This window comes from Pestalotiopsis fici (assembly GCF_000516985.1).
Source record: "Pestalotiopsis fici W106-1 unplaced genomic scaffold PFICI_Scf_6, whole genome shotgun sequence".
NCBI classification, from domain to species: Eukaryota; Fungi; Ascomycota; class Sordariomycetes; order Amphisphaeriales; family Sporocadaceae; genus Pestalotiopsis; species Pestalotiopsis fici.
This window is the reverse complement of record NW_006917096.1, coordinates 1,825,645-1,853,390: the sequence shown is the minus strand read 5'-3', so window position 1 is coordinate 1,853,390 and position 27,746 is coordinate 1,825,645. Positions and strand designations below refer to the sequence as shown.

At 50.6% G+C, this 27,746-nt stretch overlaps 9 protein-coding genes across 9 annotated transcripts; 5 read left to right on the top strand and 4 right to left on the bottom strand.

Annotated features, from left to right (window-relative positions):
• Positions 1–2,772: 2,772 nt before the first annotated feature.
• PFICI_09031 (uncharacterized protein) lies at positions 2,773–3,717 on the bottom strand (the record flags this gene model as incomplete). The annotated part of the gene is made up of 1 exon (XM_007837612.1): positions 2,773–3,717. The coding sequence occupies one exon, from the start codon at positions 3,715–3,717 to the stop codon at positions 2,773–2,775; it is 945 nt and encodes a 314-aa protein (XP_007835803.1).
• A 2,367-nt stretch (positions 3,718–6,084) lies between these two features.
• Positions 6,085–7,280, bottom strand: PFICI_09030 (uncharacterized protein; the record flags this gene model as incomplete). Its single annotated transcript, XM_007837611.1, has 3 exons — positions 6,085–6,570; positions 6,630–6,743; positions 6,801–7,280. The coding sequence occupies 3 exons, from the start codon at positions 7,278–7,280 to the stop codon at positions 6,085–6,087; spliced, it is 1,080 nt and encodes a 359-aa protein (XP_007835802.1).
• A 1,676-nt stretch (positions 7,281–8,956) lies between these two features.
• PFICI_09029 (uncharacterized protein) lies at positions 8,957–11,519 on the top strand (the record flags this gene model as incomplete). The annotated part of the gene is made up of 2 exons (XM_007837610.1): positions 8,957–11,092; positions 11,157–11,519. The coding sequence occupies 2 exons, from the start codon at positions 8,957–8,959 to the stop codon at positions 11,517–11,519; spliced, it is 2,499 nt and encodes an 832-aa protein (XP_007835801.1).
• Positions 11,520–12,745: 1,226 nt separating this feature from the next.
• On the top strand, positions 12,746–14,707 carry PFICI_09028 (uncharacterized protein; the record flags this gene model as incomplete). Its single annotated transcript, XM_007837609.1, has 4 exons — positions 12,746–12,854; positions 13,171–13,445; positions 13,509–14,130; positions 14,190–14,707. 4 exons carry the CDS (start codon positions 12,746–12,748, stop codon positions 14,705–14,707), a joined length of 1,524 nt encoding a protein of 507 aa, XP_007835800.1.
• A 1,042-nt stretch (positions 14,708–15,749) lies between these two features.
• On the top strand, positions 15,750–16,841 carry PFICI_09027 (uncharacterized protein; the record flags this gene model as incomplete). The annotated part of the gene is made up of 2 exons (XM_007837608.1): positions 15,750–16,489; positions 16,694–16,841. The coding sequence occupies 2 exons, from the start codon at positions 15,750–15,752 to the stop codon at positions 16,839–16,841; spliced, it is 888 nt and encodes a 295-aa protein (XP_007835799.1).
• A 566-nt stretch (positions 16,842–17,407) lies between these two features.
• PFICI_09026 (Conidiophore development protein hymA) lies at positions 17,408–18,723 on the bottom strand (the record flags this gene model as incomplete). Its single annotated transcript, XM_007837607.1, has 4 exons — positions 17,408–17,890; positions 17,961–18,442; positions 18,505–18,562; positions 18,625–18,723. 4 exons carry the CDS (start codon positions 18,721–18,723, stop codon positions 17,408–17,410), a joined length of 1,122 nt encoding a protein of 373 aa, XP_007835798.1.
• An 853-nt stretch (positions 18,724–19,576) lies between these two features.
• PFICI_09025 (Isoleucine--tRNA ligase) lies at positions 19,577–22,996 on the top strand (the record flags this gene model as incomplete). The annotated part of the gene is made up of 4 exons (XM_007837606.1): positions 19,577–19,651; positions 19,722–20,075; positions 20,131–21,835; positions 21,888–22,996. 4 exons carry the CDS (start codon positions 19,577–19,579, stop codon positions 22,994–22,996), a joined length of 3,243 nt encoding a protein of 1,080 aa, XP_007835797.1.
• Positions 22,997–23,247: 251 nt separating this feature from the next.
• On the bottom strand, positions 23,248–23,526 carry PFICI_09024 (uncharacterized protein; the record flags this gene model as incomplete). Its single annotated transcript, XM_007837605.1, has 2 exons — positions 23,248–23,376; positions 23,464–23,526. The coding sequence occupies 2 exons, from the start codon at positions 23,524–23,526 to the stop codon at positions 23,248–23,250; spliced, it is 192 nt and encodes a 63-aa protein (XP_007835796.1).
• An 818-nt stretch (positions 23,527–24,344) lies between these two features.
• On the top strand, positions 24,345–27,293 carry PFICI_09023 (uncharacterized protein; the record flags this gene model as incomplete). The annotated part of the gene is made up of 1 exon (XM_007837604.1): positions 24,345–27,293. One exon carries the CDS (start codon positions 24,345–24,347, stop codon positions 27,291–27,293), a length of 2,949 nt encoding a protein of 982 aa, XP_007835795.1.
• Between the last annotated feature and the right edge of the window lie 453 nt (positions 27,294–27,746).

Genomic DNA, 27,746 nt, shown 5'->3' with positions numbered 1-27,746 from the left:
CTACGTAGCGAAAGAACCTGATCAAGAAGAACCCTGGTCGTAGTATTTCCCGTCGGTAGCGAGGCTAATTTGAGCGACGACGTCTTTGAGAGTAGCGCAAGAGAGACAGAGAGAGAAGGCGGGAAATTTCTATACTGGAAGAATCAAAAAGAAGGCGAGTAGTAGCAAAGTGCAAGTCAAGGTAGGCGCGGGTACAGATGGAAACCGATCGATGATATGACCAGACAAGTACGTAGGTAACAGACACGCAAGCTTGGAGGGGAAGGAATAACAATAAATAAATCAGACAAGGGGGGATCCAAATAATAGAGATAGAGATAGAATTAAGCTAAAAAGATGGATATAGTAATAGGTACTATCTAATAAAGCTGTCTGTCTCGACGATCAAGGCGTATATAGTAAAAGTAGGTGGTACATAGCTTGAATGACTGCTGGGGGACGGGACGCATCATTCCTCTCGAGTGAAGTTGTTTGTGAAAACGGAACCACATGGTCATGCTGCCAACTGATTCGCCCACGCAGGTTTTCCGCGTCTTTTTTGTTTATTCCTTGACGGTGCACGACAGTCCAGCAGCTTGCCTGAGCCTGCCGCGCTCTGCTACAAAGTAGAGCTCTGCTAACCCTCAATCTGCCTACCTTGGGCTTGCACCCCCTCCCCTCCCTCTGCAACTACTGGCCGCTTGCAGCCAAAACAGACCAGTCGGCTCCTCGCGATTTTCTCTGCGTGCCCAGTTTCTGGTGCCCACCCACTCAGCTGGGTAGGGAATGTGCCTCGAGGTGCGCTGGCCAGTCGATTGCTTGCAACTGGGGACACCATCAAACCTGGGACCTGGCATTTTTTGCAATTGTCGTGGTATCAAGTGCACATCTACGAATGGTTTTGCAAATTCCAACAAGAGCCTAGGCTTTGTTCTTTTACACACATGGTCAAGCTAAGGGGCTTGCTTGCCAACTGGTTACTTGCAACATCTTCCATATAATAGTCAAGTTACCGACTCGACCGGAAACGGCTGCCAAGACCACCAGCAACCACATCACATTGGACCACATGCCCAAGTCTACTATGCTCGCTCTGTAGTATGTACATAGGCCTTTATGCTGTATTTTGGGCTTTTGCACACGGGCAGTTGCCGAATGCTGGACAGTATTTGAAGTTGTGTCAGGACATGCACGCCTGCCTCTTAATATCTTTTTGATTTCGCAGCCTAGATTTCCATCTTCTCGTCTCCCAGACTTGCTCAGACTTATCAAACAAACAAATAATCGACCATCGATGGGTCATTCATTGCTTTTGAGAACATTGCAGAGATCTACAAAAGCTTGCTTGATTATTCGAGATGACGGGTTTCGTATAGCGACATTGTAACTGCAGGCGCGCACACCCCCAGATTTGCTTTCCTTTGCGCGATCACGACACATGCAGACTACAAGACATTCTACTTTTTTCTCTTTTCTTTTATTTCTTTTATTTTCTACTGTGATCCCAAGTCTCGCCAACAGATGTTTGTAGACCTGTCATCCCTCCACGAAGATCGATGTTGATATCTTGCACTCAAAGGTGATCATGGTCCGACCCCACTGTCGCTGAGAGCGAATTAACCAGAGTCATTATACACTGACGTTCGAGCCTCGTTTCCGCCCATCACTTCCAGGCCCGCGTAGACTGTAATTTCAAAGCGTCAGCTCGGCCACAAATGCACATGCACTCTAAACACCAAGCGCAGCCTCTCCAAATCAATGTGTGGCGCCTTTTGCATGATGAGTCCAACCGATCGTTGGTGCGCCTTCCGTTGCTCCAATGCATGCTGCAACTGGTCGCATGTCGGCTATGAAGGTGCAGTGTGCTGGACACTTTTCATATAATCACGCCACGAAACACGGCCGTATAAGCATTAAGAAGAACATGTTCATGCCAGAGCTTTGGATTCCATGAGAAAAGATAAATTGACAAGGTCCCACCGTGTCCCTCCCTGTAGACTGACTTTCCACTTCATCATTTCGACGCCAGATTTTGCCAGATTTTGCCAGATACATCTTGATTTTCGTGTGCGCAAATGACACTGGAGTCAGAGCTGAAGAAGTTTATCGGTCAGCGACTTCCAAGACCTGTTCGCGACATCCAACCTCGAAGGAATTTGTAAATGTCTATAGTTGCCAGGGCATAAACAGCAGCAGCAATAGGCGGAGGTAGGGGGAAGAAGCAATGCAAGAATCTAATTCCGCAACATGATTGGCTCCAAGTCTTTTTGCGATGCGAACGAGTAGATTGAAACGCCATAGAAGATGATTCGTGCTGCGATGGGAAGAGATAATGCGTGCGCTCAAGGTTTTATCCATGAATGAGATATGAATACTACCTACACACGGCATAGGTTACCTCTCTGCCTTCGGCATCGGATTTCTGGGCTGTTCTCGTTATATATATGTAGCTCCAACGACAACGTTGTTGCAGTTGCGGTTCTGAGTTTTCGGACCATTCACTTCAATTACAGATTCACAGTCACTATTGAGATATTACTGGTTGGATGCTTCAAGAAGTTTGCAATAAAAATTTATTGGTACAGTTGGGAATACAAACGCCAGAAGTTTTTCAGTTGGACTGCACACCCAATACCGATGCGATGTGTCGCGAATGTGGACACCGCCGATGAAATTCGTTAGAAAAGCACGCCAAAACTCCGGCCCAATCAAGCCAACCAAAGCAACCACCCATGAAAACCCACGCCAGGTATGTTCTGTGTTCTCGAAATTGATTTTATCGCCGCGCAATTTTCAAGCCATTGCCATATCGATATCTTGCGATGAAGTAGGCTGCGGTGTGCCTGCAGCAGTCATGACCTCGAGACCCTCGAAGACCGGGGGTGAGGCTCTCAGGTTTTGGAATGTCTGATTGAGATCCCTGCTGACAAACTGGCCGCGTTGTAGATCCTCGGCGAACAGGAAGAAGCCTTCTGATGCCTCAACGAGATAGGATTGCAGGCCCTTGCTCTCGAGTTGTATTTGTACATTGTTGATGGGGAAGTGGTTCTCGATATAGCGTGCCCAGCCTCGTGCAGCAGCTTCACTGTGCTCGTTGCTGTTGACGCGACTCCAGCCAATGCCGAGATGGAGGGTGAAGTTGTCGATTACGGGCTGCGATGTCGTGTTTGGAAGGCTTGGAGTCGCTGTCACCGCATCGTTGGTGTCGCGCGCGGGACTTGACTGGTGGGCAGAAGGCAGTGAGAAGGAGTTCATATCGAGCCGTTGAGACTTGGCGCTCCGGAGAGAAGGGCGCTCCTGTTGGTTGAAAGCGCGCGCCTCCTCGTTCTTGTGGAGCTCTTCTTGGGCAATCTTCTCCTCGACCCAGGTTCCGGATTGGCTGCCGGCTTCTGAGACATAGGCTTGTGACTTCTTGATGAGGACCATGCCAGGACCATATACCCATTCATCTTCTGCCTCTTTGACTGGCTCGATGGTCTCGAGCTTCGCCTCTTCGACGTCAAGATTGATGGCGGCTTCGTCGCGAGAGCGCTTACGGCCTTTAGAGAGAGACGATGGGGCAAAGATGGGCTGCTGCTGTTGTTGTTGCTGGAAACGGGCAGCAGAGGGTGTGTATGGTCCTGGACGGCTCAAGGGAGAGGGCTGATGAGAGAACACAGGCATACCAAACGCAGCTTGATGGGCAGTGCTTGGCGGCATGACCAGGACTGGAGATTGTGTGCGTGAGAAAGAACCCATGGTGATCTGTGAGTACTAGATGTCAGATATCAGACAGCAAGTTTAATTAGAAGTCGCAAGAAAGACTCCAGTCTGTTGTTGGTTTCCGTTGCGGGTAGGTAGGGTCGGAGGCTGTTCACTAGATGGGCGGGCGAGATGGCAAGTGAACTAGTTATAAGATTGGTATGGAAGAAGATGGGCACAGAGCAACTGATGGGAAGAATTGAGTTTGGAGAAAAAGAGAAAACACTGGTTGACAAGTTACGGAGGGCCGCGATCGAGGTGCACGCGGGCAGGAAACTTTGAGAGGCGAAGACTATTCAGAGTGAGGACCTCTTGACGCGAGTGGTGTAAGTGGGAAGAGGAAGATCAAGATGGGATACAAGGTATAGGACGGGTGAGGATTGGATACTAGGGAGGAAGAGTGTTCAACTACTACTTCTATGTAGATCGGGTGAGGAAGGTATGTTAAGGTAGAAGAAGAAGAAGAAGAGGTGGAAGTACGAAGATGTAAAAGTCGAAGAAAGGTGAAAACTGGGAGGGTGGCAGATAGATATGTGAGAGGTGAAATGTAGGAGATCAGCAGCGCGACGACAGACAAGACAGTACAGTATGGATAGGTATGGTAGTAAACGCAGGAAGGAGCAGAAGCAGCTTTCGCGCGGACGGGTAAAGTGCGTAGTGTAGTAGTAGTAGTAGCTGCAGCACGCAGAAGGCACGAAGCACACACAAGGATTGGCGTGGTTGCTCCGTGAAAGTCATTCGACATGGATATGGGCTGGGATGAAGGTTTCGGGGGCTGATGGATCATCGAGGAGCGCAAGTCAGTCAGTCGCAGTAATGGCAGTACCTGCGCCCGCGCGGAAGAGACGGGCGAATTCGCTTGTACCCTCCGAAAAGCAGAGCAGCTGCTTGCTTCCGATGAGAGAGCGAGAGAGGTCTGAGAGAGGTGTGTGCAACTGGAGTGCAAGCCGCCAGCCTGCACACAAGCTGACGGGGAAACCGCTTTTCCTAGTCTGTGCTGGTCTGTCTGGGACTTTGGCTAGGAAAGGTGTGGAGACAGTGACCTGAGACCCTGGGCAGGCTTGAGGAAAAAAAGAAAAAGGAAAAAAAAAGAGACAAAGTGCTTGAGTGCAGCGCGGAGAGCGGCAGGTCTGATCTGATTCGGCCATGACCCGTCAGTGTCGCATTTCTGATCGCAAGCTTGAGCAGGGTACCGAGGTACCTCCCGCGAGGCGCAAAGATGAGGAGCGGAGGCAAAGACAGACAGACTGCTGCAACATGATTGGCTAGTCGATCCAGAATCGCCCGCCAGCCATTATTTTTGCCTCTTTACCGCTCTTGGTCAAGGGCCAAAAAAAGGACGTTATGGGGTCGGGCCACCGCGGACGTGACCCATGCTAAAGCTCGCCAGAACCGTCTCGGTAGGGCGATGTGAGGACGCTCCTTGATTGGACTGTCGTATCGAGAGCCATGGCCGACAGTCTTGGCACGATGGCATCGACAGACACTGCAGGCAGTCTTCCGCAATTGGTCAGCTTTGGACCTCGCCTTTTCCTTCGTCTCTACCGTCAAGCATTGTCCGAGATCCCCTTGCCTAGTATAGCAGCAGGGACCAAAGCACACCAAATAGTAGGTTGCAACATTGGCTCGCGCAATCGCACTCACGTGAATCTCACCGAACCTGGATGAATGCCTCAGGCAGGATTAAAACCACCTGGCCAACGAGACCCGGAGTCTACCACACTGCCCAGGTGGCAGCAGACACAAATGTCGGAAGCTCCGTTGTTCCATTCCTCAGTCCATACAGGCTCTGAGCACCCATGCACACAGCTCGAGGTACGTACCAATTGACCATGAACTTACGAAGCATCACGAACAGATCCACCCAGTGTGTGAGTCTTGGAATGAAGGGCGAACGGCGAACGCAATTGTTCACTGGGCTGGTGTCGTCACCCGCAGCAACCATGCTCAATCTCGGCAAATCTTCATACGAATCTGGGGAACAGAGGCGGGCAGCTCGCATCAGTTTTCCTAGTAATCTTCGTACCTTCACTAGCTTTTCGTACTCGTCCTTCACTTTTCCATTCTGTGTTCCCAAGAAGATTAGAAACCAAAAATTGGGATAAAGGACTACTTTGCAAGTCGGCTAAAAAGCTTCTGGGCATTCTTCTATGTAATAAGGATGTAGACAGCACCCAAAGACTGCAAAGCATACCATGACATGATGGAACGGAATCACGATAATAGGGTGGGTTATGCCGCCCACTTTTTTTCTCTCTCCTCATTTCTCATTTTCGTCGCTCGTCTTACCAGTGAATAATTTTTTTTTTCTTGACGCCATAAGATACACCGAGCAGAAAATTTCTTTGCCTAGTTTCCACTGCACTACGTACCATGATCCGCTTCGCCCTCGTTCAAATGAAGTGCTTCCTGGTACAGCGCAAGGTCATCCGAATTCTCTGTTCCGCCATAGAGACCCCGGAAGCCCGGCGTTTCTAGCCCCGTCTGCCTAGGTGACCTGGCATGTCGGCGTCGAACGGTACCAGGCTCATGGCCAGCTCGCCTTTGCGCACGTGCGACCGGCGCCGTGTAGGATCCTCGGAGACGGCTTTGATGGCGTGCTTCCGGCAAGTGCTGCGGCGTACTGGGCTGTAAAGACGCCGGCACATCATCGCTATAGACTTTGATTTTGCTAGAAGACTGACGCGGATCAACGTGCGGTCTTTCCTCGCAAACCCTCGGTGGTTTTGAAGGAGTATCCCACGGCGAATGAGGGCTACTCGACAACGTTAGACCGTCATCTGTCGAGACACAGTTGATCCTGGCGAAGCTGGCGGTTGCTTCAAGTGGCCTCATTCCGCTTGCCTGAACCTGCGGTCTAGTTAGGAAGCAGGCAACATTACATTGGGACTGTACGAATCATAACTTACAGCAGGACTCGCGGCTGGTCCATCATGCCCGGTAAGTGAAGGAAGCCTAGCGGGCGTGGCCGGAGTTGTTCTACCAGCTCCTTCTCCAGGTGATCTGTCTACCGATTGTCGCATCTATGCGTTTTAGAGATTCGATCCCTTTGAAACTGATATTGGATATCCTGCACTCACCGAAGGCGTCGCATGCTCATCGGACACTACCCTATTGCCCATTGAAAATGGTGGTGGTAGTCTCATGGAAAGCATCTGGGCGACATTGAGCGATCGATCAGGAACATCAGCGGCCAAGGCTGCTCTTTGGGGCGTGCTTGCTGAACTGTACAAACTCTGCGCCTCTAGTTCGCCTGATTCATCATCTCTTGTAGGCATACGTTGTCGATGGGCCAACACACATTGCTGCGATAAGTCGTTGGCAACCGAGCTTGTAGCAATCGGTTTCTCTCGTTTACTTCTGTCGGAATGATGTCGACGGCCAATTTCACGTATTTGCTCGGGTGATGAACAAATGGCAGGACGAATGGAGTGCTTCGGCAAGACCTCATGTTGGATCTCTGACGCTTGAGCAAGATGGTCGTTGGTGCGACGACCTCGCTCATACTCCTTCACCTCTGCTATGGTTAGAGAGATGGTTGTAGCAGGGTATCGAAGCATATTCACACGAAACATTTAATTTCGCGTGGGATCAATGCAAATGGAACAGAAATACGCGGCCGTGAATTGAGTCGTGTTCGTTATAGATGCCCTTGACTTTCAAGAGATATTTGGCTCATCTCTGGTTGTGCAAAGTCGAGCATAATTCAGAGATCTATCTAAGGTAGGTAAATACAAAGGTAGCTCTTGCTGCCCCCTCCAAAGGCAATCGAGGGCATTCGCAGCTTCTGCAGTAACGTTTGGTCCTACATCTGTGACATGCTCCTAATCTCGTGGCATTGGCGGACTACAGACAATTCTGATTACCTTGACTTACCTTAAAAGGGGTAGGTACGTGCAAGGAAGTCTTTCCAAGGAGAAAAGGGCGTGTTTGACTAATGTATATACACATTAGTCGCCACAGCCCTACAAGGCCGTTGACGTTTGCAAGATCTTATCTCGTGAATACTCTTTGGAAAGAAGAAGGCAGCGTAAGCGCTTCGCTGGGACGTGGAGGATGTAAGGAGACAGACAAGATGCCATGTGTAACATTGTATGTAGGTAACATTACCAATTGAAAGTGCTTGCAGCGGAGTACGTACCTACCTAACTTACAGTCTTACTGGAACCCTGCTCCTCCTAAGACATCCACTCAACATTGAAATCCTCCACCCTACATACGTCGGCACAGGTCTTGGCAAACACCTAGTTATGCCTCAGCCTCTACACATGTACGATAGATTACTTGGCTACAAGTATCTCAGACGCTGTCACAGTCATTAAAGTATAGAAGGAAATGATCAAAGCACCAGATACCAAAGAAATATCATCATAGCTCATTTACAAGCGTTCCAAGTCCAGGTGTCCCTTCATTTTCGTGGCGTGCTGGACGCTCCAGATAAAAACAATATCGTACCCAGTCCATCAAAGAGTAGGGCGGTCAAGCAGCGGGCATTGGCGATGGGATGGATGTCAGGCACTGAGAGAGAATTGGAGACGCTGAGGGGAAGCCGTCCAACCTAAGCCACCAGAACGCCATCACCGACTGACGAAGCTGCTGCTCGTGTCCTTTTGCGCTGCCGACTGCCCAGCTCCAGCTTTCTGCTTTGCTCTGCCTCTGCCCAAATTAATAATTTGCGCGACGGGATCCGCTGCAGAGCTGCCAGATTCCGACGTCCTAATGTTCGCACGACTCTTCAGTCCCGACCAGTCTACAGAAGCTGCACCAGCTTATTTCCTCTCACCAATTCCCGCCAGGACCAATTCCACTAAAGTTCAACCCACTAACCTTAGCTGCCAGTTGAGCATCTCGCTCGCGGCGCAACGACCATTCATCCACCTCTGCCCATATCATCATACCACCTGCCCATCTCACACCCTCACTTGACCTCCTCGCGGGCGGCACGTTCGTTTTGTCCATTTTCCTCTGCCGGCCTTTGCTGCTCACTTAGGCCCGAAGGAACACACTCTCGGCCTTGCCTGCTTGTCGGACCCGGTCGGTATATGCCCACTGTCAACGGGCCCCTTCCCTCCTCTGGGCTCCATGAGTGTCTCCTTCTGCGTTGATCACCACCTCCCCCATTCCTTGCACAGCCGCCTGGACGATCGTCCGGGGCTGCTGCCAAGCTCGCCGAAGCCAAATTTAGTACCTTGAACCTTCTCAGCATCTCAGCATTCATCATCGAAGAGCATCAGTCATGAGCAACGATCTGAGCCTCTCGAGGGCCCTCGGAGGCTTACGCATCGCCAACCCCGATGATGCCACTACGAGTCCCACACGAGATACCCCAAACGACTCCGAGGGGCCATCTGCCATTGATTCAATTGCACCTCAAGCCCTATCCCAAACCCAGTCCCAATCTCAGTCTTTATCCGAGCCGCCAACGAATTTAAGCAGAAGCCAAACGCAAGACTCATCGCGTTCAGGGATAGAGGCGGACTCTTCTAACCAACCAAGCCCTTATGCGCATAACGAAACTCTTGCTTACTCGAGCTCGACCACATCACGCCCGGCATCTAACCTCTACTCATCCGCTGAGCGTGATCAAGCTGCAAATTCCTATAACATCCTGAGGACCGAGCCGTCGAAGGCATCCATGTACAGCATACCCACGAGGTCAGACTCTAGAGCAAACCCACAGTATTCAGTAGACCCCAGCAACATACCAACGAGAGAGCCAAGTCACCGAGACAGATCGTACAACCAGAACCGACCGATACATTTGCCTGTAACCACTGGTCCTCTCCCGCCCAGGAGAAGCTCGAAGGGTATGGGGGGCGGATACGCATCTATTCCTGGTGTTCCTATTGCCCCGGAACCTAAAGGGGGCATCCGCATGCCGATTTCAAACAGCAGCGAGGAGTGGAAGGATAAGGGCGCAGCCGTTAGCGTGCGTCGTGAAGTGGACTCTCATGGAAAGACCGTCATGAAGCCGGTCAAAAAGGGGGTACGAGACTTTAACTTTGGAAGGATTCTCGGTGAAGGTTCATACAGCACAGTATACCTTGCAACCGATCGACAAACGCTTAAAGAGTATGCCGTCAAAGTGCTAGAGAAGAGGCACATCATCAAAGAAAAGAAGATCAAATATGTCAACATCGAGAAGGACACACTGAACCGACTAACGGACCACCCTGGCATCGTTCGACTTTACTATACATTTCAAGACGAGAGCTCATTGTATTACGTCCTGGACCTGTGTACAGGAGGTGAGCTGCTTGGGGTATTGAAGAAGACTGGCACTTTCGACGAGGAATGCACGAGGTACTTTGGTGCACAGATACTGGATGCTATCGAGTATATGCACTCCCGTGGCGTTATTCACCGCGATCTGAAGCCAGAGAACGTCCTTCTTGATGAACAGCTACACGTCAAAGTCACAGATTTCGGCACCGCCAGGCTCTTGACGGACCCGAGGCTGCCAAAAACACAGGAGCCACAGAGACCAGATGATCCCAACGGGAAGATTGGCAACAAGGACGACAGCAGAGCGGACTCATTCGTGGGCACAGCCGAATATGTCAGCCCAGAACTCCTGAAGGATAGGAATGCTTGCAAGGCTAGTGACTTATGGGCTTTCGGGTGCATGATATACCAGATGCTGGCTGGGCGACCGCCTTTCAAAGGTAACACTGAATGGTTGACGTTTGAGAAAATCATCGGTCTGGAGTACGAGTTCCCGCCAGGATTCCCCCCTGCTGCGAGAGATCTTGTGGAGAGGCTCCTAGTCAGAGACCCGAATAGGAGGTTGACCATTGAGCATATCAAGAACCATCCTTTCTTCGAAGGTCAAGCGTTCGGAAAAGGCCTTTGGCGTTCAAAAGCGCCTCGATTACGTCCATATGTGCCACCTCCCCAGGAAACCAAGATCATTCAGCTTGGCACTCCTTCCAGTGTACCCGCGAATGCCTCCACATCCAGGCTGCTGCACCAAACTAATGGTGTCAACGGCTCTAGCCGGGGTCCCGGGAGAATCATCACCGACATTCCCCCGCCATCTCAGCTTGATATTGAATGGTCACCAGTTCTCACAAAAACCAATGAACGGATCTTGAGATTGGGTGACTTATTGGTTCTGTCGGCACCCATACCTAATAGCCCTCACACAAAAAATGGTGATGATGGCCACAGGAAGTTTTCAAGATTTTTTGGCGGCAGTACGACCAAGAAGAGACAACGTCTAGTCATGGTCACCTCAAGTGGCCGAATTGTTCTCGCGCCCGCAGGTGGAGAGGAGAAGAAATCGAAACAGGAGATCAGCCTCTTGGCTCCAGACGCATCCTGGCGTACCCAGATAGACGCAAAAGGACAGACTGTGTGGTGTGTTGACTCAGTAAGTGCCACAAAGTAATGAACCACTTGTTCAAGAGTATTTTTTTTTACTAACATGGAAGCAGCACGGGTATCACTACACATTTGAAGAGGCCAAGCCGGCAAATTCACTCGACCCCTCGAGAGTCTCTGCCAACGATTGGCTGGAGTGCTTGGATCAGGCCCGCGACATGGCTCTTTCGCAGAATATGTCTGGACCCTATCACAGCGACAGCGCCTTTGGCGACATGTCTTCATCAATGTCCAGCCCAGCAAGTACATTGGGCGGCAATGGTGCATATAGCGAGGGTTTTGGTGTCAGCGACAGATCACAGCGACATCAACTAAGCAAGAGTCAAATCAGTCTTGATGACGCTGCGTCCACAAACGTGAAGCGGAACCGTTTTAGCAAAAGACAGTCCAAACAGGGACTCGGTTCGGCTTTCTAGAAACAAGCTTTCCGATTATTGACAAAGAGAGCGGATAGGGGTGGTGTACCCTCCGAAACTCGTCAAAACCACAATCAATGCATGCATCACCATTCTTTCTTTTGTCGCATACTCAAGCGTGGCGTCGCAGGTTGACGATTTTTTCCCCCATTCTCTTTATTTTCTTGTTCTTCTTTCTCATCATGGGAAAGACACATTCAAAGGTTCTCTGCATCTAGGTTAGGAGTGGGTTCCTGTCTTTTGGTATCGTTCATCAGCATTGCACATTCTGCGCCTCATACACAGACGGGTCGGCGACACACATGCATTTCAAGAGTTAGCGGGCAACTCTTTCCACTCGGCTCATTCTAGAACGAGCTATCTTACTACGCAGTCCTGGTATCTTTGGGATAATCTGAATCAAAAAAAGCGTCCAATGTGGTTGTTAAGCAGTAGAATACAAAAGACGGCGAGAAAAAAAAAACAAAGGGCCCAACCAAACGGAAGGGAGCTCAGAGAGTAGTATCAACGGCTACAATACAGGTAGTTATAAAAAGGAATGGATCGGCGTATGCGCTCGTGCCAGGAAAACCTACCTAAGTAGCACAATTGATTGCAATTGTCAACTCCCTCAATGCATCTGACTGAATTATGTTTCTCATGTGAGATATATCGAGAGTAAGATGTAAATGGTATGATGTTGCAAAATGATGATAAAACTCGCGATGGCAAATTGGGTATTTCAACAACAAGAAACTAACAATAATAGTCATGATTTCCCAAAAATTCGCAGCATTGGGAACTAAACACATGAGTTTCTGCCCATGTCATTGAGAAATAAGGCGGCGCACCTAATGTGTTGTTCATATATTGGTTCCGGTACGTTTTACCATGTCACACGCACGGGCCACTTGGCGTGGCTGAGGCTCAAGCCAGCTGTGCTGTCTCCCGCTGTGTCGCTAGCAGCAGGCGCCCGCGCGACTCCAAAAACCTTCAGCTCCAAACCTCGCCAATCAATCGCCAACCAGTCAGTTTTGGGAACTACTAGAAACTGACAACGCGAGTCGCGTTTCCACGAGACTCCGCAACCGATTTTCCACAATCCGCCATTGAGTCGCAATCGCAGACCGTCGCACTTGACCAGCGCATCGGCAATTTTGTCTCACCTTGGCACACAACCACCCCCCCGCGAAGCCGTACTCCCATCCAGCCCCCGGCGCACCGCACTGCGCAAACATTCGCCCAAGATGCAGCCCAGCTACCGCCCATCATATCCACCACAGCAGCAGCAACCGCCGCCGCCGCCGCCGCCGCAGCGTGCTTCTCATAATGCTGGTCAGAGACGAGGAGGCATTGGTAAGCAGTCACTACTGTGGTTTGCGACGTCGTGCTTTTCCCAGCGTGTTCAAGCGCGAGGATATTGCCGGCCTTGTTCCTGGCGCGCGTGGGCTAGTGCCTCAAAGTCTATATTGCGCCTGCGCTGCGTTCCCTCTTTACCTTCTTGTCATTCCCCACCCCATCATTTGATGGCTCCACAGATTGTCAGCTATTAGGAAGATCCAGCATTGTCGTGTCGTGCTTGTTGAACTTTGAGCTGCCTCACTCTGCCCTTGTGTCTCACTTGCTGTCGCCCTCTGGCAAGATACTCGTGCTAACAGAATCTCAATGCCAGGCCCAATGATGTCTGCTGGCCCCGGCCATCACCAGGTTCCAATGACTCAAGCGCAGGTTGCGCAGCAGCAGCAGCAAGCAGCAATGCAAGTCGAAATGGCCAAGCGGCGAAGCAAGAAACCTACGGACAAGAATCTGCCAGATGCCATCGATGACTGCACGATTGGCGACGTGGCCAAGAGATATCGGGAACAACGCGACTTTGAGAGGCGACTCGATGCTACGATGACGCGGAAACGACTTGATATAGTAGATTCAGTCAACCGAAGCGTCAAGGTACGGTTCCCTTCCGCAATTGATTTTCTATTCATGACTTTGTGTTGACTTGAGTCGGTTCAGCGCCACAAGACCCTACGTATCTGGGTCACAAACACCACCGAGGATCAAGTTTGGCAGTCGAATGGTCTCAACAACGATTCTTTCGACTTCAGTTCGAATACCGAGCCAACATACCGAGTCAAAGTGCAGGGCCGCCTATTGGAAGATGACGATGACTTGGACAAGGATGATGAGGCTGGTGACGAAGAAAAGGGCGATAAGATGGATGAAGACGGAGACAAAGCCGCGAAAGCCAGCAAGGCGCAAAAATATCGATTCTCACATTTCTTCAAGTCATTGACTGTCGACTTCCCGGCCAATCGCAAAGGCGGCGATCAACCTGTTGAATGGAAGAAGCCCGAGCGGGCTGGCAACTCCGGAAACCTCCCCGCTTCTGCCGATTTTGACGAACTCACCTTTAAGCGAAGCGGTGATGAGAACCTTAATATCACGATCAATCTCTTCCGACACGAGGACCCAGAGAGATACGCGCTAAGCCCTGAACTGCAAGAAGTTGTCGACGAAACAGAGGCAACTCGGCAGGAAGTTGTCATGGCTGTTTGGGATTACATCAAGTACTTTGGTCTCCAGGAGGATGAGGAGAAGCGCAACTTCCGTTGTGACGATATCCTCAAAAAGGCATGTCATGCTTCTTGAAAAGTCAGTGAGGGCTCTGCTAACAAATACCATTTTAGGCACTAGGTGGCATCGAGACCGGGTCCATTCCCCTGCTTCAAACCTATATTACTCCTGCTCTGAAACCCCTTCCGCCAGTCAAGTTGCCCTACACCATTCGGGTCGACGAAGAATTCCACAAAGATCCTCAGCCTACTGTCTATGATGTGCGCGTCTCAGTAGAAAGCCCCCTCCGCGAGAAGATGTCTGCATTCTTGAACAACCCTGCCTATGCTGGCATGCTAAAGGAAGTGGCAACACTTGACGATCAGTTGGCAACTCTTGTTCAGGCTATCCACGTCTCTAAGGCCAAATACGACTTCCTCACTGCATTGAGTGAGGACCCTGCCAATTTTGTCAAGGATTGGCTCAGCTCCCAGAAACGCGATCTCGAGGTCGTCATGGGTGAGGCCATCCGTGGCGGCGAGGGTCCTTCAGGCGATGAGTGGAGAAAGGGCGGCCAGGATAGCGTCTGGGGCACTGCCAATGCCAAGGAGAGCGTGAGCATGATTCTGGCCAAGCAGCCACAACATGTTCAGAGGTAATTTGACGGCAACTTTGAAGTCTGCAACATTTATAATGGTTTTTAAAATACTCGTCCGCTGCATTGGCCAGATCTGCCGAATATGAAGTCTCTTGGGCGAATCCGTCAAAGACCACGAGACAACATATCTAATCAAGTCCATGGGGCACCTGCGTTCGGATGGGGAGCGGGTTTCCTTCTGTGCCTAAGGGCACTAATGGTATGTCTTCAGGGTTTTACATGGCGCAAGAAGGGATCGAAAGAACGGGAAATTAAAAAGAGCTGCCCAGGCTTTCTTCCAAGCCCAAGATCTTGTATCACGTTCAAATTCAGCAAGGTGGAGTTCTGGCGTCTAGACACGAATTAATGTGTTACAAGTGCGAAGAGTCGATTTATATTTCTCCTATCAAGTTTCCTGGGTCGACAGTGGAGATGGGCTCTCAGGTTGAACTATATGTGGCAATTCTCAAACTTGGCCGACTTTGCATTTGCGTCGATTGCGAGCGCTGTCGCTGGAGTATAACTGGTGTCGATGCATTCCTACGATCAGATGGAATTTGTTGTCTTCGCCTTATTTGTCATCCACTTGGTCCCATGAGGTACATCATCGCTCAGAGTAAGACTATATGATCTCGCTGCTAGGGACTACATTTCTGAAACAAGATTGTGAATCCGTACAGGAAAATGTGCAGTTGATGAGTCTGATATTTGCGGCTTTGCTTTCCCGGGGAATGGCCATTCCTTCGTGTCAAAGATACTATTTTCAAAATATAGTTTGTTGATCTTCACGCTACGTCATGCGAGTCTCCGTCAAACTGGAGCCCTGGCGGTCTTAATAGCTTAACGCCGAACAGATAGACATCACCCCGCTGGTTATAATGGAGTTGGAACATTCGGAATTGAATATAATCTGGTATTGAGCTGTACATCTTGGTGATATTGGTTCATATCTGGCGCAGACTAAATTTCCTGCCTCTAAAACTTTCAAGAAAACCGTTTGCCCATTCAAACGTACCATCAGTTACTTACCCACTTGAACAAATCAAAACATTTGGCATCTAATCATGTCGGCAATCTTCAAGTCCGCCAACACAGCCGTCATTACGGGCGGCGCCTCGGGTATCGGTCTGGCGCTGGCTAAACGCTGCGCCGGGGCCGGCATGAAGGTGCTGGTCGCGGACCGAGACGCCGCGTCCCTCGCAGCGCTGCCCTCTGTAATCCCTCAGAACACACCTCTGACGGCTGAAATGGACGTGTCGAACCCGGCGGATTGGACATCGCTCAAGGCGCGAGTCGACGCCGAGCTGGGCGGCCGGGTATCGCTCCTGGCCCTCAACGCCGGCATGGGGGCCCGGACCAGCTTTGACGAGGGCAGCGCCGTCGAGGTGGACAAGTGGCAGGCCGTGTTCCAGACCAATGTGTTTGGCGTGGTCCAAGGTCTGGCGCATCTGCTGCCCCTGGTTCCGCGCGGTGGTGGTGGTGGTGGTGATGAGCCCGCCGCCGTTGTCATCACGGGCTCCAAGCAGGGCATCACCAACCCGCCCGGCAACCCGGCCTATAACGCCTCCAAGGCCGCGGTCCGCTCGCTGGCCGAGCAGCTGTCGTACTCGCTGCGGGGTACCTCGGTCGGCGTCCACATGCTGGTTCCCGGCTGGACGTGGACAGGGCTCGCCGGCGGTGTGGCCGGCGGTATTCGCGACAACGAAAAGGGCCAGCAGAGCAAGAAGCCCGATGCGGCCTGGTGGCCGGAGCAGGTTGTCGAGTACCTCGAGGCCAAGATGAATGAGGGACAGTTCTGGGTTCTGTAAGTGTTGTGCCGTGTGGTTCCCTGCATCTTGATTGTCATCCCGCCTTTTACAAGCCTACTTATTACGAGCTTTGTCATTTCTTCTCGAGTGCAACTTGAGCATGTCAGGAGAGGACGTTGGGGATATACCGTGTCTCATTCATTAAAGCTCATACTGCGTACATGTAAAAAAACAGATCAGCTAACTTTCTATTCCTATAGATGCCCGGACAACGAGGTTACCGAGGACATGGACCGCAAGCGTATGCTCTGGAGTGCTGGAGACGCTGTCAATGGTCGGAAGCCGCTGAGCCGCTGGAGGGACGAGTATAAGGAGGAGGCCGCCGAGTTTATGAAGAAAGACCTGTAGATTCAGTGACTCATTCCAAGTTTGTCGTAAAAACTGTGAAATATACTAGTAGGCCATTACCGTTCGAAGACCAATTACTTGACCTGCGAATAGCCTGGTCAACGGGTTTAGACTTGATTTCAGTGAATCTACCAGCAGCCATCAGATTCTTTGACCAAAGATTGGGACAAATGTGAGACTTTATTGTATAAATTCTGGTGCACTACCATTCGAGGTTGCTCTGCAGGAACAAGAGCAATGATCAGTTCAAGCTCATGAATGAGCATGAGAAGAATTGATGCAAATTTCAGTGCCACTGATATGCGCTCTGTGAAGAAAGAAGCAGGGGGAAAAACAACTCGGGTATAAGATCATGATCCTAGAAAATAACACGAAACTGGGTTATTATATGTTCTTTAGCATTACCTTGACCCCTTCCGCTTATATGAAGTGAACGCCCAAAACATGCGTCTCCTATGAAGTATTTACCGTGTCGGTGAGGACTCCAAGACCTTGCATCAGATGCCATTGCTCAACAGCCACCACCCCTCCGAATCATAAGACTAATACCAATGCTGCTGATCTCTTCAGACGCCTTGGTGCATCTGTCTGGCGGGGGTAACTGGGTTTGGCGGTAGGTTTCGAATCTGCTTGATGAGGAATTCTCTCTCATCAATGAATTGCTCATCATCGGTCCGATCTTCCAGAAAGTGGCTCAAAAAGTTGAGTAGCTTCTCTCTGTTCATAATGAGGATCTTCTGCACTGCCACCGACTTGTTCGGATTTGCGACGAAGACTTTGAACACATGGAATCCTTCATACTGAACCATCTTCCTGTCATCGCGCAATAAATTCATGCAGATCTTGAGGTGCTCCCCACGATCAACGTAAGCCGTCATGACATTATAATTGGAACGGTCGAGTAGTATTTCGCCGAGCAACTTAATCGACTGACGTTTGGTGACATAGCTGTTTGATTGCACCAGTATATGGTTATACTTGTCAAAGAAGAGCTCAAAATTGACTGCCAAGTACCTCGGTACGAGCTCCTTGTGTCTAGTCAAAAGCTCCTACAAGCTTGTCAGCATTCCATTTGCAATTGTGAGAACAGGAAAGGTGTCAGGACCCAGGCAAACGTACCCTGAACGTGGTGAAGGCATCTGCTGCAACCTCAAAGGAGCTCTTGTCGATCCAGTCGAAGAACCTCCAGAAGACGCCACTACCGCTCTGCAACCGGTCTCTTTCAATAGCAGTGACGCCCTTGGTGCTTGAACCCAGCTCTTCGCCATCGTCGAAGAGGACAATGGCAGCAGCGGCCTCGTTCTTCAGCACTTCCCGGAGCACCGTCCCGGCCGGCGTTGCGCTCTCCTTGTGTTCATACCCGCGACACAGTTCAAGCAGAACTTGCGGCTTGTTGTTGACGACGTAGCTCAGCGCCACCGGGTCGGTCTTGGGCGAAGCGGTCGGTGGTCGAAAACGGAAAACGTATGAGAAGATGACTTGGGTGTCTTTTCGTGACTCAAATGGGAGACGCCATAAGTTTTGCGCCAGTAGGAGTAGTAAATCCTCCTCAATGAGGCCCTGTACTAGTTGATATACTTGTTCGGGAGTACTGTCGGATTCTATGCGCCAACGGATCAGTAAAGAGGGTGCGCAGTGCGACAATGTTTCTGCCGGGACATACCTGGTGTTCCTTGAAGGACAAGCTTCATTTGACTTAGGACCTTGGCAAGTTCCTCTGCCTGGCTACAGTCAGTACAACAGCCCAACAGCTCCAACAGCTTTGCGCCTCGTAGCAGCTCACCTTTCCGGCAACATCTAGTTTGGTCACATGCTCCCTCGCCTGTTTGGACAAATCGAGCGTGTTGGTCCTAGTGCGAGCTCTCCCGAAGAGGAAAGACATGGTCGCAGCTTGTGATCATGCAATGCTTCGTGTATTATAAGACTGGCTCGTTTCTTGGGAAAACCGAGGGATCAATCGCCTTTGGGCAACAAACGGTAAAAGTATGGACGGGACGGACCCGGACTTAGCACCGATCGAGGCGGCGGAAGAGGTGTGTTGGCGGGCGAATCAATGGATGCCGCGGGGCTTGGAAAGTATGGGAAATCGGTATTTTTCGATAGCCAGGCCAGATCTGGGATTGGTAAAGTCAACCGTAAGCCTTCATCGGAGTCGCACGTTCGTGGGTGCTTTGCGAGCAAGAAGATGTTTGAGCCTGGTTGCTATTTACAATGGACGTCAGCCCGGGTGATAATAAAGGGCAATTATGCGGGATCCAATTGTTTATCTCATTATTACAGGGAGTCCATACCTTCTATGCTCCCTGCTCCTTGTTCTCCGTTGGGCCCCCTGCGGGCACCATTGGGCATTCTGGGCACTCGCTAATCGGCTGCTCTAGGCGCCCAACTGTACATTACCTGACGTACACGAGCGTACCTTGCCTTTCTAGCAACCCGCTTGAGCCTGTGGCGCATGCGCATCTTCCGACAGACGACCCCTCTAATTGTGGCGCTGCTCTCCTGCATCGCAACAGTTTCTCTGACAAGGGTTATGTTTGACTCAAGTGTGCGCTTGACTCACCCCGCCATAAATTTATTATACACCGTAGAGGGGCAATCGGGTATCCGACGACTGGAGATCGCCTCGTTTCTCCTCTCAACTCCACCACAATCTTTTGGTTTCATTCTCGCGCGACTCGGCGCAGGAATTGATCCCCCTTTGGCACTTTTGGACTGACTGAACGAATATCGTCAAAATGTCCATTGATTTCCCCAAGGAAGAACTCGCCATCATCGAGAAATGGCGGGAGATCAAGGCCTTCGAGCGCCAGGTTAGTCACACAAGTTGCTCACGACTTTCTTCATGGACATTGTACTAAAGACGAACACTTCTTCTTGCAGGTTGAGCTATCAAAGGACAAACCTCCATATGTCTTCTACGATGGCCCCCCGTTTGCGACCGGTCTGCCGCATTATGGCCACATGTTGGCCTCCACCATCAAGGATATCATTCCCAGGTATTGGTCCATGAAGGGCTACCACGTTCCGAGACGGTTCGGTTGGGACACGCACGGCCTACCCATTGAGCACGAAATCGACAAGAAATTTGGAATCACAGGCAAGGCTGCCGTCATGCAGATGGGCCTCGAGACATACAACAGTGAATGCCGCGCTATTGTCATGCGATATCGGGAGGAATGGCGGACCACCATTGAGCGTCTGGGTAGATGGATCGATTTCGACAATGATTACAAGGTGAGTAGTCCCACGAGGGATAACGCGTTCGATCGTACTGATCCGTGCTTGGTAGACTATGAACACCGACTTCATGGAGACGGAATGGTGGATCTTCCAGCAGCTTTGGAACAAGGGCTCGGTGTATCAGGGTCACCGTGTGATGCCCTACTCGACTGCTCTCACGACGGCTCTTTCCAACTTCGAGGCCAATCAGAACTACCAAGACGTCAATGACCCTGCCGTCGTTGTCTCTTTCCCCCTCAAGAGTGATCCAAACACTCACCTTTTGGCCTGGACGACGACACCCTGGACCTTGCCTTCGCACACGGGTCTATGTGTTAATCCCGACTTTGAGTACATCAAACTATTGGATGAGAAGTCTGGCAACCACTACATCATTCTTGAGAAGCTCATCAGCACTCTTTACAAAGACCCAAAGAAGGCCAAGTTCAAGATTGTCGAGAAGGGCATCAAGGGCAAGGACATGCTCGGATGGAAGTACGAGCCTCTCTTCGATTACCTTGTCCCCGAGTTCGGCGAGGTGGCTTTCAAGGTTCTCAATGCAACATATGTCACAGATGACAGCGGTACAGGTATCGTCCACCAGGCCCCGGCTTTTGGTGAGGACGATTACAATGTTGCTTTTGAGGCTGGCATCATCAATGAGAAGAGGCCACCTCCTGACCCGCTCGATGATCGCGGTGTCTTCACCGACAAGGTTCCAGAATTTGCGGGAATGCACGTCAAGGAGGCCGACAAGCACATCATCAAGCACCTGAAGGGAACCGGAAGATTGGTGGTTGACTCTCAGCTGAAGCACTCTTACCCCATGTGTTACCGTTCGGACACCCCCCTGATCTACCGTGCTGTTCCGTCCTGGTTCATCCGCATTCCCGAGATTGTCCCTCAGATGCTCAAGAACCTCGAGGGAACACACTGGGTTCCTACCTTTGTCAAGGAGGCCCGATTCGCCAACTGGATTGCTGGTGCTCGCGACTGGAACGTCTCACGAAAGAGATACTGGGGAACCCCTCTTCCCATCTGGGCCAGCGATGATCTGGAGGAGAAGATCTGCATCGGCAGCGTCGCTGAGTTGAAGGAGCTGAGCGGCTACGAAGGTGACATTACTGACCTTCACCGTGACAAGATCGACCATATCACCATTCCTAGCAAGCAAGGAAAGGGAACACTGAAGCGTATCGAGGATGTTTTCGATTGTTGGTTTGAGTCCGGCAGCATGCCGTATGCCAGTGTGCACTATCCCTTCGAGAACAAGGAATCTTTTGCCAAGAGCTTCCCTGGTGACTTCATCGCCGAAGGTCTGGACCAGACCCGTGGTTGGTTCTACACCATGGCAGTCCTGGGTACTCACCTATTCGGTGAAATCCCGTTCAAGAACTGTGTTGTGAACGGAATGGTCCTGGCAGAGGATGGCAAGAAGATGTCAAAGCGTCTCAAGAACTACCCTGATCCGTCTCTCATCTTCGAGAAGTATGGATCAGACGCTCTTCGTTTGTACATGATCAGCTCCCCAGCAGTCCGAGCTGAGCCTCTGCGCTTCAAGGAAAATGGCGTGAAGGAGATTGTGAAGAATGTGCTCCTGCCTTTCTGGAACAGCTACAAGTTCTTTGAGGGTCAAGTCGCATTGCTCAAGAAGGTCGAGAACGTTGACTACATGTTCGATCCCAAGATGGAGAGCACTAATGAGAACGTCATGGACCGATGGATCTTGGCTAGCTGTCAAAGCTTGCTGCAATACGTCAACCAGGAAATGGCTGGTATGTTTTGACTTCATTTCTGCACAGCCGCACTTATACTGACCATATTTAGCCTACCGCCTCTACACGGTTGTACCGCGTCTCCTGGGCTTGATTGACAACACCACAAACTGGTACATTCGATTTAACCGCAAGCGTCTCAAGGGTGAGTATGGTGTCGAGGACACCAAGCACGCCTTGAACAGTTTGTTCGAGGTTCTATTCACGCTTTGCAGAGGACTTGCTCCTTTCACACCATTCATTACCGACACCATCTACTCTAAACTTCTGCCACACATCCCCAAGGAGCTGCAAGCAGAGGACCCTCGCAGCGTGCACTTCCTGAGCTTCCCCGATGTGCGCGAGGAGCTCTTCAACCCCGTCATTGAGAGACAGGTTGGGCGGATGCAGAAGGTCATTGAGTTGGCCCGAGTGTCGCGTGAGCGTAGGAGCATTGGTCTCAAGACCCCGCTCAAGACTCTCATTGTTCTCCACCGTGATCAAGAGTATCTCGACGACATCAAGTCGCTTGAGACGTATATCACGGAGGAGCTCAATGTGCGAGACCTTGTCCTGTCATCGGATGAGGCCAAGTACAATGTCCAGTACAGCGTCACAGCCGACTGGCCCGTTTTGGGCAAGAAGCTCAAGAAGGATATGGCAAAGGTCAAGAAGGCGCTCCCTGGTGTCACAAGCGACCAAGTGCGCAAGTACAGCGAGGACAAATTCATTGTGGTCGATGGAATCCGACTTGAAGAAGGAGATCTTGTGGTGAGGAGAGGTCTGAAGGAGGACGAGAACTCGAAGAATCTCGAGACAAACACCGACCAGGACGTCTTGACCATTCTTGACACGGAATTGCACCCCGAACTCGCACATGAGGGTGTGGCCCGTGAGGTTATCAACCGTGTCCAGCGTCTCCGAAAGAAGGCCGGCCTTGTACCCACTGACGACGTCAAGATGGAATACAAGGTTATTGCAGACCCGGACAATATCGGTCTGGAGGAGGTGTTTGTCTCGCAAACAGCAACCATTGTCAAGGCGCTGCGCAGGCCGCTTGACAAGCACGACATCACGCAGGTTGATGGGCAGATACCCGAAGAGAAGCAGGATGGTATCATTGCCGAGGAGGAGCAAGAAATTCAGAACGCAACTTTCTTGCTCAGGTTACTGAAGCTGTGATAGAGCAAGCGCCAAGAACAAGATAGAAGAAAAAATGTAAAGCGACAACCATCTTGGTGTGTCCAATGGTAAATGCACTGAAATCACCGTTTGTATATATGTCTCTCATGTCTGAATGAATCGCGTATACTTGCTTTATATTGTAGATCATTTATCCAAGCAAAGTAGTATACATGGTTGGCCCGACCTTTTGAGGCTCATGCTTTCTTGGCAGCCTTCTATTTCACCCAGGTTGATTAGCACATGGTTCTCTAGGATGTTGGATTGAAGGGTAAATTCGTTACCAGATAGCAATTCTTGAGTTGCATAAACTCCTTAACGCATTTGTCCTTGTGGACAGAATTATAATCAGCGACAATACATTTGCCGTAGACGGAAGCCTGTGGACGGTTAGTAAAAGAGAACTCGCCGTTCTTGTAGAGACCACCATGCAGTAGAAGTTGCATTGTAGTATTTCGTTGCCTCACCTCAGCAGAGCATTGCGAGACCGCAGCAGCAAACTTTTGGATGGGCCGTGTCCGGGAAGGCATGTTGAAATGTGAGAAGTCTGTACCCTCCTTTGATGCAATGCCGAGCACTGCTTGACTATGGATTCTTCCACAAGCTAGACTCTGGAGCAGGTATTGCGAGTCACTGATGATGTATGTAGGTGCAGTGTCACCGCAGTTTTCGCTAGTACCTATTTAGAGGTACCTCGCCAAAGTTAGTACATGCATGCGGCAGCCACTTAAACAGAACCTCATGCAATTTGCTAGTCATCCCGTTAGTGCTTCACCCAAAGGCGCGTTCCTGTCACCAAAAGCGCGGGCCGCAGCCACTACCAACCACTCAATTTGAGCTCCACACGCGCCCCGCGCTACCTATTGAATTGCGCGGAACTCTATCCGCGTATTTGTCTTTCGCGTCTAGATCCTCGCGACGCCCTCGTCTTCTTTTTCACTTCTGTCTTTTGACTTGGCCATTTCCCCATTGTCATTGCTTGGATTTGCAGGGCTCTGCGATCGGACTAATCGAAACACGAATCTTGCGCTCTCAAGCTTGCCCTATACTTGCTCAGCTACACCTTTACGAAACGAAACCTTGGAAGCCGTCACCGCTTCGTTTTCAACCCCCCATCGACCTTGACCTTTCTGTGTCCCATAACACACCTCTGGCGCGACTTCTTTTTCAACGTTCACTCGCCCTTTGAACTTGCCTATTAAGCTCCTCAGAGATAAGCAGCTCATCGATCGCGATGCAGTAGAACTGCGTCAATGCTCTCCGAGCAGCATACAACCATCAGCACAATGTCGCCAACTCGCTCCATCCACAACATACTCAGGATTCCGCGAGTTCGGCCACTTACAAAATGTCACCCGACTCGTCGCCAGTCCCATCTAGCTCTTCTTCCTACGTTGCATTGTCAGTGGCCGGAGATGGCGATGAGTATAGCGAAGAAGAGCTCCAGTTCATCTGGGATACCGTCATGCGAGCGGAAGCGACATTACCGCAACTTCCACCTTCCTCGCGCCACCCGACCAATGCACTCTTCCGTGCCTACGGAGACCTGCTCGAAGAGAGAAACATTGAACCAATCGATGGCGCCAAACTCGACAAGCTCCTCTTCAAGATTGGAGGTTCTCGCGATGGCAACACTATTACTGAGAGGTTCCAGGCCGTTATGGCCAAGATGAACATCACAGTGCGGCTAGATCTCGACGATATTACGGATGATGAGTTCTCATCACACTCGGATATTTCATTGCAATCAAATGACCAAGGCCACTATATTTCATCAGAGAAACGTGGCTATTTGTTGCAACCGACTCGTGGGGACAGACTGAACCGCTTGGAGCCGTTGGATGAGCCAGTTGCGGACAACAGAGATCTCGAAGACGAAGATGTGAAGGAGCAGGTGCTCGAAGAGAGTGCTGCGGCATTCGAGGAGCACCGCGACAGAATCCAAAATCTACATGTCCTTGAACAGTGGCAAGACAAAGCATACCACCTCAAAAATCAAGCAGAGCTCTTCGTGGAAGCTAGAGTTGAAGATTTGATATTACAATCGCAAGACGTGCTCGTTGCATGGAACGAGATAGCCGTTGAGGTCGACGAGATGCCACTTGATGACCTACCTCCAAATGTATACTCGAAGCGCATCGAGAAAATTGCAACTCGTACCCACGAAATCAAAACCTCTAAAAACCTTCTCGTCGGATGGCGCAATCGCACACAAGCGCGACTACGACAGCAGGATGAGCACCAACGGCAATGGGACGAGCAACGCCATCAGCAAGCAGTCGAGGATGGCCTTTTCAAAGATGATCCGAAACTCGTGAGACTGGCTCAGAGGACACACGAAAACTTATCCAAGTCGCGCATTCTTGCACATTGGTCGAATCGCGCAGCAGAAGAGGAAGAGAAAGCCGAGGTCGCAAAGAGGGCGCATGAGATGAGTTTGAAAGCAAAAGCTTTTGGACTCCGACCTAAGCCGCAAATTTTCGCATCACTTCGACAGAGACTCCAGGAAAAGGTCATCGCCACGAAACAAGTGCACGAAGTGGACGCTCCTCCACCACGTCCAAATACCACTGAACAATTCAGAAACATCACGGAAGAGGGTATTCCTGAGAATCGGCCAGCATCGAAGCAATCGAGCGACCCGGCCGTTCATCAACGGGAAGCCGACGCTGGAGGTCATTCTGCTGTCACTCATGGAGAAATGAACCCTCCACAAAAAGTCATGCTTTCTACGCCTCACGACAGTGATATGCGAGAATCCGGGGTCCAGGTTGACCAGGGTACGGCGATTCCCAAGGACGTTGAACGAAAAGACGATGAGTCATCATTGGCAGATGAGCTTGATGAACGCACACTGCTGGCCAAAAGACATCTAATGCGCATGAGGTTCTTTCGAGCTTGGGAAGAGTATACCTCTAAGCACACGAAAATGGTAGAGGAGTTTGCTACAAACAAGGCGTTGGAATCTTGGTATGACAGATCATGTCAAATGGCAGCAAACGCCCAGGAAGGAACGCAAGAGCATTCCCGGCGCAGGGATCGTCACCTTCTGGGACAATGGCGTCGCCCAGATGAACGCCAAAAAAAGCTCGAAGCGATGGCTTTGGATTTTTACAGGAAACAACGCCTGAATAATGCATTAGCAGGATGGAGAGCAGCTGCAATTCAAGAAAGGGCCAAAGTACAGGGATTTGATCAGATGTCAAATCTGGCAGATCAATATTGCAGGACGCATGGCACCCTGCAGGCCTGGAAAGCTCGGTCCAGAGAGAGCGCCGTTCGAACGACCATGAAGCAAGACGCGCTGCAGGCATGGCGCAAAGATTGTGCGGAACAACAACGTCGAAGGGAATTCTTGGAATACATGACCCAACGTGTCGACCTGTACCGCATCAAGGAGAAGGTATTGCCATCTTGGCGAGGAGCAGCCACAGGCAAGGCCACTAGAGAGCAACAATTGCGGACATGGAGCCAGCGCGCAGACTTTTATTCACTCACAACCCAGGCAATCACGACATGGCGAGCTACAGCCAAGGCGAAGCGCAGAGCGAGACTCCGGGAAACATATCTAGAAATTCGCCGTAGAGTCAAGAAAGCCATGGGGGCTCGTTGCATCGCCCAATGGCACAAGAGCTCAGAAGCTCGTCGCCACCATTTGGACTTGGTTACTGAAGAGTTCGCAAAATACCATGATTGGAACGCCAAAGCGCAGAGCATCAATACATGGCGTTTGCGAGCTCGCGAAAAGGCTGAAATGGAAGCAGCACGGCACACCGAAGCTCAGCAGCAGCATCTCAGGACTTGGAGGACATGCAATGACAGCTTACTGCAATTACAAATCGAGACGGAAGAGCATTTCCAAGACAAGGCCATGTCTAGAGCTGTAAAGGAGTGGAAACTCGGGTCTTTACAGCTTGAAAGCCGTAGGAATGCTAGCGAAAGGCACCTGAACCGGCAGAAGAAACAGCTCAAGCAGGGGTTCGAGCTCTGGTATACCAAAGCTGCCGACAAGGCTCAGAGAACTCCAGCCGCCGAAGAGGAGCCGACGATTCAACAACCGGAACAGGAAGAGGTTGACTTCATATCGACTCCAGCAAGACCACGTCTGTTCATGGGTCCGTTGACTCAAACCACTACTCCTCTCGCCCCTATACCTCAAAGACAACCGTGGTCAGGATTAAGAGGAGGGCCTGGAGATTCCCTACTTGGACGTCCACTCGCAGCTCCTGGAGGCACAGCTAGTCGCTCTGGTCGATCAAGGAGGAATTTGCGAGTCTATTGGGCCGACAGGGGCTGAATGAGTCTGGCAGATATCGTGGGAATTGGAAAGTTGAACGAGTCAAACGACGATAACGAATCCATGTAACTTGCATTGTTTTGGCATCCCGGTGTTGGATACGGAAGATACCCCCTCTGTAGATTTTGGTTTAACTGCGATCAATGATTCGCTTGTCTAATTAAAAAAAGCATTGAATGCACAATGTCGACTTATAACTAAGTCAACAACTGTCTGAGTTTTCTCGATGCAACCAATATAAATGTGCTTTGCCAATCGTAAAAGACTTTTCTTGGTTATATACTAATAGAACAACTGTCATATCTGTTTACTATATGTTCCAACTTATTAGAGCTACATACCTAATAGAACCACACGTACATTGATGCCTATCTCAAGACTAGGTAAGTAGGTAACTCTAAATGTACTTTGTACTTGTTGCAGAAGTGCCGGAGCATCAATTTAGGGGTGATG